This window comes from Schistocerca serialis, chromosome 6, assembly GCF_023864345.2.
Source record: "Schistocerca serialis cubense isolate TAMUIC-IGC-003099 chromosome 6, iqSchSeri2.2, whole genome shotgun sequence".
NCBI lineage: Eukaryota > Metazoa > Arthropoda > Insecta > Orthoptera > Acrididae > Schistocerca > Schistocerca serialis.
This window is the reverse complement of record NC_064643.1, coordinates 579,439,290-579,453,998: the sequence shown is the minus strand read 5'-3', so window position 1 is coordinate 579,453,998 and position 14,709 is coordinate 579,439,290. Positions and strand designations below refer to the sequence as shown.

Here is a 14,709-nt window from a genome sequence, read left to right as displayed (position 1 = left end):
AAAACAGAAAACTGGACCTGTTCGTATCGCGTTACGCGCAGCGCTCTATCTTGCGAACAGGGAGTTGAACCAAACTGGGTTCGAATGAGCGCGGCGGATTAACGACCGTTGGCTGGTGCACCGGAAAGCATGAATGTGGTTTTTAGGCAGTTTCACATCTTCGTCCAGATAAATGCTGGGCTGATCCCCTTATTACACCTAACAGAATATGATACACAAACAGTTAAAATACGATCACACACAGAACAAAGTTTACACGTTTCACGGACAAATGGCGAATACGACTTCCCTCCCTTTGATCACCTTGACGACTACTGCATCACAAAGCAAAATAATGAAATAAGTTTCCCAAATATTCAAAAAGCGGACCCCTTCTAGACTATATGAAGGCTATAGAAGAGAAAGAGTGGAAGACGGAAAATCTAATCATGGGCGATGGGTATGGGATTTCAACAGCAGCCCTCACTAATGAAAGCCCAGTGTCTGACCACGCACCACCTCGCCCGGTCTCATTAGATCGTGGTAGTGTAGACAAAAAAGAAAACAGTAAATTTAGGAGACTGGAGTTGTACTGAGAGTGTTTCAGATACAACAAGTTTATATGGTTATATCATGTGAACGAAGGACAATGCACCCACCAAAGACGCGTAATTGACGCACTCACCTCACCGTACGTGAGATGCATGTCTACTCCACCATACAACCTTTGTTTTCTTTACTTATCCTGGCATTTAGAAAGTGTAATATTCCCCAACCTGTGATTCACATAGTGATGAAATGCCTGCTGTCTGAACTACCATTGCAGTATCCTGATAGGCGGCTTCGCTGCTGCTAGGAAGAAGAGAAAAAAATGAGGCGGGAAAGGAGGCACTTGTCGTGTTAACTGATTCCCAAAATAATCTCCCTGTCCCCAGGCGACAGGTTTCGGTAGCTAAGAAATTACAAGGGAGTGCTGAAGAGTAACGCCTCCATACTTTTTATGCGATAACGGTTAAAGCTTTTTAAATAAAACACACGTTATTAACATTCTTCATCTGTATTCTTCATGTTTACATATTTGCAGCACTGCGCCACAACTGGGCTCCGAATAGTTGTGTGTAACATTGCGGTGCGCACCGTAACAATGTTAGTGCGTGAGAAACAGCGTGCTGTAATCCAGTTGCTAAGAGTTCGTCCGCACATGGAGCACGTTCTCAGTCAGCAGGGCAGTGTCAGACCACACGCAAGAGCTGTGACGACTGCAGCGATTCGACGCCTTGGGTTCACTGTCATCCATCATCCGTCATACTGTACTGACTTGGCTCCATCCGATTTTCAACTGTTTCCAAAATCTGAAGAACACCTTCGAGGATTTTACTATGATAGCGACGAAGCAGTGCAAGCAGGGGTGAGGATAAGGCTCCGCCAAGAAAGTAAAATATTCTGGACTGACGATGTCAACAAACTGGTCTCTCGTTGGGAGAAAAGTTTTCGTCGCCACGGTGACATTGTTGAGAAATAGATATATAGATATGAAAAACAAATGTATAATGTTACTAAAGTTTGTTTCGATTGCTGCGCAAACACTGTTTCCACGTACGCGTACACCATGATTACTCTACCTCGCAAACTTTGGGGTTACACTCGTCTGGTATGAGACGTTCCGGGGGGTGTAGGGGGTGGGGGTGGGGGCTTCCACTAGGGGCCGAACCGCACAATAACCCTGGGTTCGGGGTGGGGCGGCGGTGCGATGGGTGGACTGCTGTGACCTGTTGTGGGGTTGTGAACCACTGAGGGCTACGACTGCACGAAACCTCTCCATCGTTTCTAGGTCTCCGGTTCAATACACACACAATACACAAAGTTTGTTTCATTTAAAAAGCTGTAAGCGTTTCATACAAATAATTCGGAACCGTTACTTTTCAGCACGCACTCGTAATACAAACAAGTGCTCCACTTCCCTCACTATTTTTCTATTGTGCACAGTAGCGAAGTAGAGTGTCAGTATGCTGCGGTGTTAGTTAAAGTTGGAGACATTTCGTCACTAGGTGTATCAAAAAAATGGTTCAAATGGCTCTGAGCACTATGAGACTTAACATCTGAGGTCCTCAGTCCCCTAGAACTTAGAACTACTTAAACTTAACTAACCTAAGGACATCACATACATCCATGCAGAGGCAGGATTCGAACCTGCGACCGTAGCGGTCGCGCGGTTCCAGTCTGTAGCGCCTAGAACCGCTCGGCCGCACCGACCGGCTCTCTAGGTGTATCATTACAGTCGCTAAATACCAGGATAAGCATGTGAATGATGTCAGCTGCCTAACTCCGAGCCAACCATTTATTTGCCACCTAAAAAAACAGTGATTTCTGCGTCAGAGCTTAAACGTGCCAGTAATTTGTATTACGTTTTGCGAGCTGCTCCTATACACGACACATAACCATGCTACAAATGCAGTATTACATGCAGCGGTTGGAGAAACATATGTAAACACCAAATACACAAAACATACGGTGCAGGAAGCCATTGGCTTTCAAAACAGCTTCGTTTCGTCTTGGGATTGATAAAAGAAGACCCTGTGTGGTTTTCAAGGGAATCGTGTACCATTTTTCCTGCGCATACTGCCACGTTCAGGCAACGATGATGAAGGTGCATACTATCACGCACCTTTCTCTCCAGGCTACAAAGACTCAGTAATACTGAGATCTGATTACTGTGGTGGCCAGCGAAGATACGACAGTTCGGCTTCATGCTCATAAAACCAGTCCTGGAAGACGGGAGTTGTGTGAGCGGGGGTCCTGTCACCTTGGAACACAGCATCGCCGTTAGGGAACAAACGTTGTGCCATGGGATGGATTTGATGAGCTAAACTGGTCACATAATCCTTGGCAGTAATACGAACTTGCCGAGTAGCCATGCGACCCATGGAGTACGGCAATGGGGCTGCTCAAACCGTCACCGAACCTCCGCCATATTTCACTCCTGGGACGTAAACGCGGCCAGAAGTTGGAAACATTGTGGAACAAGACTCATCCGACAAAACGACATTCTACCATTGCTCCATTGTCTATGTTTTACAGCTTCGGCACCACATTTTCCTGTAACGGACATTCTCATCACTAATGTGTAGCTTTGTATTCAATCTTGCCCTGTAGTTCGCTGCTTAAGCTCCCTTCGTGTTGTTTTGCTGCTGACACCAGTTCTGCAGTGATTTTTGCAGCTGCCGTCCTCTTATTTTTCGTCTCGGTCTTCTTCAGTGACCGTGGGTCACGATCACTAAGTACATACTTTCGTCCACGTTTTGATTCAGCTGATGATGTTTTCCCCGCCTTTCCAGTATGCGGTATAAAACGCCCACAAGGTGAATCTTGAAGCACCAAACACATCGGCTCCCTTGGTTAGGAAGCACCAACAATCTGCACACGTTCGGATTCAGTCAGGTTTGACATATTCACTCAGCACTACACAGAACACTGTTCTGGCCACGGCTGACACTTGAGACTCATTGAGGACATTTCACAGGCGCCGTTCGTGGTCAAATACGACAGCGCAACCGGCAGATTTGGCTGGATTTTGCATTTATTTTCGAGCACGCATTTCTAGCGGTGTTTCCATATTTTTATCCAATCCCTGTAGTTCCAGCCACTATAATGGTGCGGACTTCTGTTAAAGCTTTGTTGGGTATATTTGTCTGTATGCCAATTTTCGTTGTTTTAGCGAAAGCGAATTGCAACTTACGACTGATTAACACATTTCAAGCCCCCGTCGAGTCCGCCCCGGTAGCTCAGTGGTCAGCGCGACAGGATGTAAATCCTAAGGGTCCGGGTTCGATTCCCGGCTGGGTCGGCTGGGTGTTGTGTTGTCCTAATCATCATCATTTCATTCCCATCGACGCATAAGTCGCCAAAGTGGCATCAAATCGAAAGACTTGCACCCGGCAAACGGTCTAGCTGACGGGAGGCCCAAGCCACACGACATTTACATTTTATTTTAGCTCCCTCGAAGGTCACTATAGATTTCACCTGTATTGTGTATGTTTTTACGCACTGATTGACTCCAAGAACTCTGTTCATTGCTCATGGCTGATTAGCATATAATAATGAAACAGCTATGACGAAGTAAAATAAATATTAGCTGGTAATTAAATAAAAATGCGAAGTTTCCTTCGTCGTTAAATGAATGAATTATTTATGCAGGGTGGGGCAAATAAAAGTGTTCCGGACAAGTGGATACGATTGGACATGAAGGTTTGCATATAACCTCACCACCTAATACGCACACCACGTTTTCGAAAAATGGTTCAAATGGCTCTGAGCACTATGGGACTTAACATCTGAGGTCATCAGTCCCCTAGAACTTAGAACTACTTAAACCTAACTAACCTAAGGACATCACACACATCCATGCCCGAGGCAGGATTCGAACCTGCGACCGTAGCGGTCGCGCTGTTCCAGACTGAAGCGCCTAGAACCGCTCGGCCACATCGGCCGGCCCCCCGTTTTCGCCCGCCACGTGATCCACACCGGTTCAGAGCGTAGTGCGGGCTGTTGTCAGTGTGAGTGGAGCAGTGCAAAAGGGGCGATGGTACTCATAGTGGAGCAGCGACTGTTCGTTATGGAAAGTTACAAGACAGCAAAGTCGTGGAAACGGTCAGTTGTTTGTTGAGAAGTTTAATGCTCTCAGAGTGCCATGCAACGCTTAATCCGAAAACGGCGTCAGACAGGAGCAGTTTCCAAGAAGTCAAGAAACATTCCGCAACGTACCCGCACACCAGAAAATGCTTCGGAGTCGTATCAAATGAACCTGACGCTTGCCGCAAGAGACCGGCGTATCACGTCGATAACGCCGGACAAATACTCCACCTCGACCAGCAGATGCGTCCCTACCGAGTGCCTGTTGATCATGCATTAAAACCATCAGATGCTCCTGGCTGTTCACTGAGGTAACCATGAATGGCTTGGACACGGCTCTGTTCTTTGTTTCTGACGAAGCCTGGTTCCACCTGAGTGATTATTTCCACACATGGAATCACAGGTTCTGGGCAGCGGAGAATCCGCATAACTTCCAGGAAACACCACTGGGTAATCAGATAGGTCGGGTTTGGTATGTAGTGTCTACGCGCCGCATTATTGGTCCCATCTTCTGTCATGAGGCCCTGACTTTGACGCGTTACATTGCCAATATTTTGAAACCGTACGTGGCAGCATTAACGGAGGAGGTAAAGATCTACACAACTTCCAATAGGATGGAACAACTGCCCATACAGCTGGGCGAATTTTGGAGCACATTTATAAATCGTCATGCCTAGCAGAGTTGTTACAGTCTGGTCGCGGCCCTAGCTGGCCATCCAGGTCATGTGATCGACCAGGATGCGATTACTTTGTGTGGGAAGCCCTCAAGTGTAAAGTGTACTGCAACAACGCCCATAGTCTTCCAGAACTGCAGCAGAATATTTGGGTTGAGACTACGGCAGTTTCAGGAGTCCAATTTCGACCCACCTTCAGCAACTTGCTGATCAGTGCCCAAAAGTGCCAGGAAATGAATGGTGGTCACTTTCAACACCTGCTGCAGTGTGGAAAGCCCTCAAATGTACAGTGTATTGCAACAACCCCCATAGCCTTCGATAACTGCAGCAGAACATTGGGGTTGAGACTGCAGCAGTTTCAGGAGTCCAGTTTCGACCTACCTACAGCAACTTGTCTGATCAGTGCACAAAAGTGCCAGGAAATGAATGGTGGTTACTTTCAACATCTGCTGCAGTGTGGGAAGCTCTCAAGTGTACAGTGTATTGCAACAACCCCCATAGCCTTCGATAACTGCAGCAGAACATTTGGGTTGAGACTGCAGCAGTTTCAGGAGTCCACTTTCGACCCACCTACAGCAACTTGTTGACCAGTGTCCAAAAGTGCCAGGAAATGAATGGTGGTCACTTTCAACACCTGCTGCAGTGTGGAAAGCCCTCAAGTGTATAGTGTTTTGCAACAACTCCCATAGCCTCCGTTAACTGCTGTAGAACATTGGGGTTGAGACTGCAGCAGTTTCAGGAGTCCAGTTTCGACCCACCTATAGCAACTTGCTGATCAGTGGCCAAAAGTGCCAGGAAATGAATGATGGTCACTTTCAACACCTGCTGCAGTGTGGAAAGCCCTCAAATGTACAGTGTATTGCACCAGCCCCCATAGCCTTCGATAACTGCAGCAGAACATTTGGGTTGAGACTGCAGCAGTTTCAGGAGTCCAGTTTCGACCTACCTACAGCAACTTGTCTGATCAGTGCCCAAAAGTGCAAGGAAATGAATGGTGGTTACTTTCAACATCTGCCGCAGTGTGGGAAGCTCTCAAGTGTACAGTGTATTGCAACAACCCCCATAGCCTTCGATAACTGCAGCAGAACAATTGGGTTGAGACTGCAGCAGTTTCAGGAGTCCACTTTCGACCCACCTACAGCAACTTGTTGACCAGTGTCCAAAAGTGCCAGGAAATGAATGGTGGTCACTTTCAACATCTTCTGCAGTGGGTTAGCACTGTATTTCCTTTCCTCTGCTGTGTTTCTTTGTACCCTGAAACACTGTTCTCCGGGTCACTTTTATTTGCCCATCCTGAATTATTGAATAGTGATGCTTTGATGAAAATCTATTTTACACGAGGAAGAACTGCTTCGTTTTCCATTGCAAGTTATACCATGGTACGTGAAATTGTAATAGGCAAGGAAATTATTTGGATGCACCATGAATGCTATGGCCGAGATCGATTCAGATTTCTGGCTTGTGGCGGAATTAACTGTGAAGAACACGGACTACTGGTTGTGTAATTTTCTAAGGCTAGCACTGAAGCGTGCTTGCAGGCAGACGCAGGCCTCGCGGGTACTCACTTGAAGAAGTCCTCCTTGCAGAAGACCTGGCCGTTGCGCGCGAAGCACTTGTCGCTCAGCTGTCCGCTGCACTCGCTGCACTTGAGGCACTTGGCGTGCCACGTGCGGTCCAGCACCTTCAGGATGAACCTGTCCAGGATGAGCTGCTGGCAGCCGCCGCACTTGGGGATGCTCGCTGCAACAGTACGACAGGGACACGTTCAGGCTGGCGGGCTGCGTAATGAGTTCTACACACTGTATATACAGGGTGTTTCAAAAATGACCGGTATATTTGAAACGGCAATAAAAACTAAACGAGCAGCGATAGAAATACACCGTTTGTTGCAATATGCTTGGAACAACAGTACATTTTCAGGCTGACAAACTTTCGAAATTACAGTAGTTACAATTTTCAACAACAGATGGCGCTGCAAGTGATGTGAAAGATATAGAAGACAACGCAGTCTGTGGGTGCGCCATGCTGTACGTCGTCTTTCTGCTGTAAGCGTGTGCTGTTCACAACGTGCAAGTGTGCTGTAGACAACATGGTTTATTCCTTAGAACAGAGGATTTTTCTGGTGTTGGAATTCCACCGCCTAGAACACAGTGTTGTTGCAACAAGACGAAGTTTTCAACGGAGATTTAATGTAACCAAAGGACCGAAAAGCGATACAATAAAGGATCTGTTTGAAAAATTTCAACGGACTGGGAACGTGACGGATGAACGTGCTGGAAAGGTAGGGCGACCACGTACGGCAACCACAGAGGGCAACGTGCAGCTAGTGCATCAGGTGATCCAACAGCGGCCTCGGGTTTCCGTTCGCCGTGTTGCAGCTGCGGTCCAAATGACGCCAACGTCCACGTATCGTCTCATGCGCCAGAGTTTACACCTCTATCCATACAAAATTCAAACGCGGCAACCCCTCAGCGCCGCTACCATTGCTGCACGAGAGACATTCGCTAACGACATAGTGCACAGGATTGATGACGGCGATATGCATGTGGGCAGCATTTGGTTTACTGACGAAGCTTATTTTTACCTGGACGGCTTCGTCAATAAACAGAACTGGTGCGTATGGGGAACCGAAAAGCCCCATGTTGCAGTCCCATCGTCCCTGCATCCTCAAAAAGTACTGGTCTGGGCCGCCATTTCTTCCAAAGGAATCATTGGCCCATTTTTCAGATCCGAAACGATTACTGCATCACGCTATCTGGACATTCTTCGTGAATTTGTGGCGGTACAAACTGCCTTAGACGACACTGCGAACACCTCGTGGTTTATGCTAGATGGTGCCCGGCCACATCGCACGGCCGACGTCTTTAATTTCCTGAATGAATATTTCGATGATCGTGTGATTGCTTTGGGCTATCCGAAACATACAGGAGGCGGCGTGGATTGGCCTCCCTATTCGCCAGACATGAACCCCTGTGACTTCTTTCTGTGGGGACACTTGAAAGACCAGGTGTACCGCCAGAATCCAGAAACAATGGAACAGCTGAAGCAGTACATCTCATCTGCATGTGAAGCCATTCCGCCAGACACGTTGTCAAAGGTTTCGGGTAATTTCATTCAGAGACTACGCCATATTATTGCTACGCATGGTGGATATGTGGAAAATATCGTACTATAGAGTTTCCCAGACCGCAGCGCCATCTGTTGTTGAAAATTGTAACTACTGTAATTTCGAAAGTTTGTCTGCCTGAAAATGTACTGTTGTCCCAAGCATATTGCAACAAACGGTGTATTTCTATCGCTGCTCGTTTAGTTTTTATTGCCGTTTCAAATATACCGATCATTTTTGAAACACCCTGTAGCATTACCAGGGGCACACACAAGGTCTTAATTATCACATCGAAAAAATAAATTTCAGTAATTTTTGTTTGTTTGTAGGTACAAGTTGCACAGTTTGGCTCTTGTAAAGAGAAAGGCACCAGAGAGGCAATTCTGACGTTGCAGTTGATAATGGAAGCCAAGATAAAGAAAAATCAAGACACGTTCAAAGGATTTGTCGACCTGGAAAAAGCATTCAGCTGTGTCAAATGGTGCAAGATGTTCGAAATTCTGAGGAAAACTAGGGGTAAGGTATAGGGAAAGACGGGCGATATACAAAATGTACTAGAATCAAGAGGGAACAATAAGATGGTGATGTTTGGTTTGTGGGGCGCTCAACTGCGTGGTTATTAGCGCTAGTACAAATTCCCAACCTCCGTCCAGTCTCGGAGCTTTCATGAGTGATGATGAAATGATGAGGACAACACAAACACCCAGTGATCCCGAGGCAGGAGGAAATCCCTGACCCCGCCGGGAATCGAACGCGGGACTCCATGCTCGGGAAGCGAGAATGCGACCGCGAGACCACAAACTGCAGACGGGAACAGTAAGAGAGGAAGATCATGAACGAAGTCCTCGGATTAAAACTGGTGTAAGACAGGGATGTAGCCTTTCGCCGCTACTGTTCCGTCTGTACTTGGAAGAAGGAATGATGGAAATAAAAGAAAGGTTCAGGAGTGGAATTCAAATTCAGGGTGAAAGGATATCAATGATACGATTCACTGATAAAACGTTGCCATCCTCCGTGAAAGTGAAGAAGAATTACAGGATCTGCTGAATGCTATGAACAGTCTGATGAGGACAGAGAATGAGAGAGTAAATCGAAGAAGGACGAAAGTAATGAGACGTAGAAGAAATGAGGACAGCGAGAAACTTAGCATCAGGATTGGTGATCACGAAGTAGATGAAATTAAGGAATTCTGCAGGCAGATTAGCACCGGCAGAAAGGGCGTTCCTGGGCAAGAGAAGTCTGCTAATATCAAACGTGGGTGTTAATTTGAAGAAGAAATTTCTGAGAATGTACGTTCGGAGCACAGCATTGTATGATAGTGAGAGATGAACTGTGGGAAAATCATAACAAAAGGGAATCGAAGAATTTGAGACGTGTTGCTACAGAAGAATGTTGAAATTTAGGTGGACAGGTAAGATAATGAAGAGGTTCCCCGTAGAGACGGCAAGGAAAGGAATGTATGGAAAATACTGATAAGAAGAAGGGACAGAATAGCAGGACATCTGTTAAAAAACATCAAGGAATAATTTACATAGTAATAGATGGAGCTGTAGAGGATAAAATCTGTTGAGGAAAACAGAGACTTAAATACGCTTAGCAAAGAACTGAAGACAGAGATTGCAAGTGCTACTCTGAGATGAAGAGGTTGGCACATGAGAGGGATTCGTGTTTGGCCGCATCAAACCAGTCAGAAGACCGATGATTTAAAAGAAAAGTACATGTCTGCATTGCTGGTACACGTTGTAATCCTGGCGCCACTAAGTACCGTAGCGCGCAGCTAGCTGAAGAAAATAAAATGTCTCAGCCCTTCTCCACCTTCTCCATAGGCACCCATATTTTGGTCTGCTTCCTGTAGTGGCATGATAAGGCACTCGGCGCCGGCATTTCAGTGTGTACCTGGACTGCACACATGTACGGGTGGCTACAATTGAAAGTGCAGCTGTTCACAGAGTTTCATTGTGGCAGCGAATTCTGGGTAGATTATCCTAATGTGTTAATACGGAACCGATTTACACAGGAAAAAAATAAGTTCTAGTTTTGGCCACCAGGTGCAAATCTGCTGCTTTGAATGCAAGTAAAAATATAGAAAATTTTCCATATGTATTGGATGAGGATCGGAACGTGGGCAGAAAGCGTCAAACAAGTGAGAAAGACATAATCTTGATTTTATTATTAACTGCCGCTTACACAGTTTGTTCAACGTGAGCACCAAAGACGTCAACGACGTACTGTACAGAGCCAGATTTGAACCTACTGGCTAAAACTGAAAGTAATTTTTTCCGGTGTAAATCAGTTCCGTAGTAACAGATTAAGTTTCTGTGCCATACGCTGTTATATCGTACACTGCCACTTTACTTATAACCACCCGGTACCTAAAACCAAACAAAAAATTACGAGAATTTTTTATTTTTTATTTCTTTATTCTTGAGGTGATAATTAAAACTTTATGAGTAGACCTGCTCCTTGTGCGTCAGATATGTAAGCAACTGTGTAACTATCTTATTTTCCAAATTACTATTCTAGGCCTAATTTTCAACACAACATGAAAGTAACATTTCATAGCTGAGTTGTACAACATGTCGATGGCAAGTAATGAAAATCTCGTATGTCAGTGAAAACTCTTAATTCCAGTAACCAGTATCTCTTTTATCAAAGAGAGATTAGAAAGTGCATGAATTTCTCTAATCTGACGATAACTGGCCTTGTACTACATAGTTTCAAATGTAGTAACTTTTTTCTGTATCACTTTATGTAATTTTTAAGAGACCGTCTTTGCTTCTCCTGTAAAATTCAGCAAAATGGGTTACGAGGTTTTCATTGCCTGCTGTCGATGTGTCTATGGCTGTACACAGTGTGTCCCATTTATGATGGACACCGCTAATAACTATTTGTCCAGAAGTAAAATTAAAAATGTATCAAGCAAATATTGTTCAGCTACTAGGGGGACATTACCCTGCATCACTGCTCAAATGGCTCAAATGGCTCAAATGGCTCTGAGTACTATGGGACTCAACATCTGAGGTCATAAGTCCCCTAGAACTTAGAACTACGTAAACCTAACTAACCTAAGGATATCACACACATCCATGCCCGAGGCAGGATTCGAACCTGCGACCGTAGCAGCAGCGTGGTTCCGGACTGCAGCGCCTAGAAGCGCGTGGCCACCGCGGTCGGCAGCATCACTGCTTTCCTTCTAAGATTATTCATTACAAAGACAAGAACAGCAGTACGTTTTTTTTTTCAAATAGCACCCTGTATAATTTATTCGGTAATCCACTTACTCTCCTCAAGACTGAGACGGGCATATTTTAGCCCTCTTTGATATTTATGTAACATACTTCCCCACTTATATGAAATCTCACAGGAAACATTATGAAACTGTATATAATTTTTCTTTTTTCCTTTCTTTTAAATTTCCTTTAGTCGTTTTGTGACGTTGTACATGCGAATATGTGATGTGAAATCGTTATGTAAATTAATACCTGTTTTTTTGGATTGTAATAGTATTTTAATCGTTCTTGTGTATAATGTCTATGAGTTTGTGGAAGCTTCGGTTCAAGAAGTAAAGTGGTATCCATGTGGAAGTTTTACGAATGCAAGAGAGATAACTAATGAGCAAATTAGTTCAAGGAGGGACTCAGCAGTGTTAAAACAGGCGGTTGTGATAAATCAAATTATTGGTAGAGAAGGCAATTATATTTCGTTAAGAGAAGTGTTTCTGAACGCTTTGGTCGGAAGGCGAAGTTTGGAAAAAGGAAACGAGCAGATTGGAAGAAGAGGAGTTCAAAGCAGGACGGTGGAAGTGTTAAGTCGATCGGTCGCGAGCGTGTTGGAAATTGGTGAAAAGTTTCGTTAAATTGTGGAGAAAAGAGTGGTTTTAGAATGCTGATAGAGCAAAAGGTTTGTAGGAAATCCGAGGTAGAAATTTTGAGACTGAGAACGTCATTATTAGCGAGGAAATGCGTGTGGAAAATGGAACATTCCAAAAGATGGCTGCTGCACTGGTTTTGCTGCAGATTGCAAAAACTGCAGCAGAGTAAAGAAATTTATTTTGGAGTCGACGCAGAAGAGTAAGAGCAAGAGTAGAAGAAAGAAGGAATTACAGGTAAGAAGATTAAAAGATCATGGCAGAAGACGACTGAGAGCGAAGAAGATACCGAAGAGGCGTAAAACTTACTTATAGAATCTGCAGCAGTCAGGCTAGGAGAGTGCCACAGTGTCGTTACGTATTCCAAGCAACCCAGAAAACTAATCTGTGAGTTATTGAAGGACAGACAGAGACTATGTATTTTATTATCGTAAGGATTGACGAGTGAAATTCGACCTGTTGTGTCATGCGCTTCGAACTGCGAATCGGGTTGTTCTTAACTGTGTTAGAAGTCTGTGAGGACCAAGCTTCCGATTGCTTATTTTGAACTGAGAGTAATAAAACGACGAATTGATATTAAGTTGGACAGCCAGGAAGTTGTTATTGCTGAATGTGAAAATTCCGTATTCGCAATTTTAACCCAACATATCCCGTCCCGCACTAGTCGAACCAGTTTTGTTTTATTTGTAATGTATCCTGTTATGGAACATTACACCGGAGCCACAACTTAATTTTATTTCAGTTTTTGTGATTAATTTTGATAATTAACGGAGCAGTCATCGCCATCTTAATACAGCTGAGCGAAATTCGAATACAGAAGAACATCGACTACAGAGAACCACGCTACAATCTTCACGAGGTAGGCTACACCTGTGACTCGGCGATCAACATGTCGCTATTTGTGTTACTGTGTCGTACCACACAAACCCCAACAGAACATCATATTAAAGTGCTCACACGTAAAGAAAAGTATTAGTATTCCTTAAGATGATAACTGACCGATAGTGTATTAATTGCATTTGCAACACATACGTAGATTTCTCTCACTGTCAGAACTTTACAAGCAGTTAACAAGCACCACTGCAGTCAATATGATTTCGTGAAGTCATGTCAGTGCACGTCAGCTGTGTGTGTACGAAACTGAAAGTACCGGAAAATGACGTCGACACCCTTCAACTGGATTTTGTCCTATTCCTGTTATTCGTGAAATTTCTCGACCAAGAGAAATACGAAAAGTATGGCCTGGCACTCGCGGGCCAACATCCGTTCCGCTACTTCGATGGAACAGTCGGAACAGTGCATATAGTGCCATCTGGCTTTGGGATTCGGACTGTGCGGGTATTTAACGTACCCCCTGAGTGTCCCAATGAAGTAATCGGCCGTGTCCTGTCGCGTTATGGCGAGGTGCTTAGCATCACGAATGAAAAATGGGGCAGTGCCTACCGTTTCCAGGGCAACAGCGGAGCCCGTATTTGTGTGTACGAAACTGAAAGTACCGGAAAATGACGTCGACACCTTTCAACTGGATTTTGTCTTATTCCCGTTATTCGTGAAATTTCTCGACCAAGAGAAATACGAAAAGTATGGCCTGGCACTCGCGGGCCAACATCCGTTCCGCTACTTCGATGGAACGGTCGGAACAGTGCATATAGTGCCATCTGGCTTTGGGATTCGGACTGTGCGGGTATTTAACTTACCCCCTGAGTGTCCCAATGAAGTAATTGGCCGTGTCCTGTCGCGGTATGGCAAGGTGCTTACCATCACGAATGAAAAATGGGGCAGTGCCTACCGTTTCCAGGGCAACAGCGGAGTCCGTAGTTTTCGTATGGACCTCCGCCAGCAAATACCGTCATACTTAAATATTGCCAGTACAAGGGCACAGGTTACCTATATAGGGCAACCACAGACATGCTCCCTCTGTCAATCTACGGAGCATCTACGCGTGGAATGCCCGCGCAGGCGCCCTGTGCAACTGCCGCGGGAACGCACTGAAGGTGACAACCTTGTGCCTCTTCTCACCGAGATAGTGGCGGGTGCTGCCCACCGAATCGCTGAGGGAACTGACGACTCGACTCCGGGTCCGTCAGGAGAGGTGAAAAGGGTACCTAGTGCATCTGTTGACAGCCCTATTGAGATTGTCTCGGACCAGACGCCCGTAGTGGCAGTACCGCCGGCGGGGCCTAGTGCGCTTGCTGTGGTCAGTGATGTTGCCACTGTTGAACAGATGGAGGTAGCTCTTCCTGCCCCACCCCCACCGGCAGATGACGCTAAGTCCCCCCGGCGTCGTCATAGGCGCAAGAAGGCGAGCCAAGAACAGCAGGCGGAGGAGGAGGGGGTCATGCGTCCCCCTCCCGAGAGCAGCAGTGAGGCTGAATCTCAGGCCTCAGCAGTTACACGCTCTGTTTCCGCTGACCGCTCGGACGGTATGCGGGAAACTGCTCGCCAATTAGAAG

At 45.6% G+C, this 14,709-nt stretch overlaps 1 protein-coding gene across 1 annotated transcript in view; it reads right to left on the bottom strand.

Annotated features, from left to right (window-relative positions):
* The window catches only part of LOC126484995 (LIM/homeobox protein Lhx3), a 211,324-nt gene that overhangs the window by 182,573 nt on the left and 14,042 nt on the right, over positions 1 to 14,709 (bottom strand). Inside the window, exon 2 of the mRNA XM_050108601.1 lies at positions 6,848 to 7,022. Within this exon, the coding sequence (XP_049964558.1) occupies positions 6,848 to 7,022 (175 nt within the window). The remainder of the gene's footprint in view (positions 1 to 6,847; positions 7,023 to 14,709) is intronic.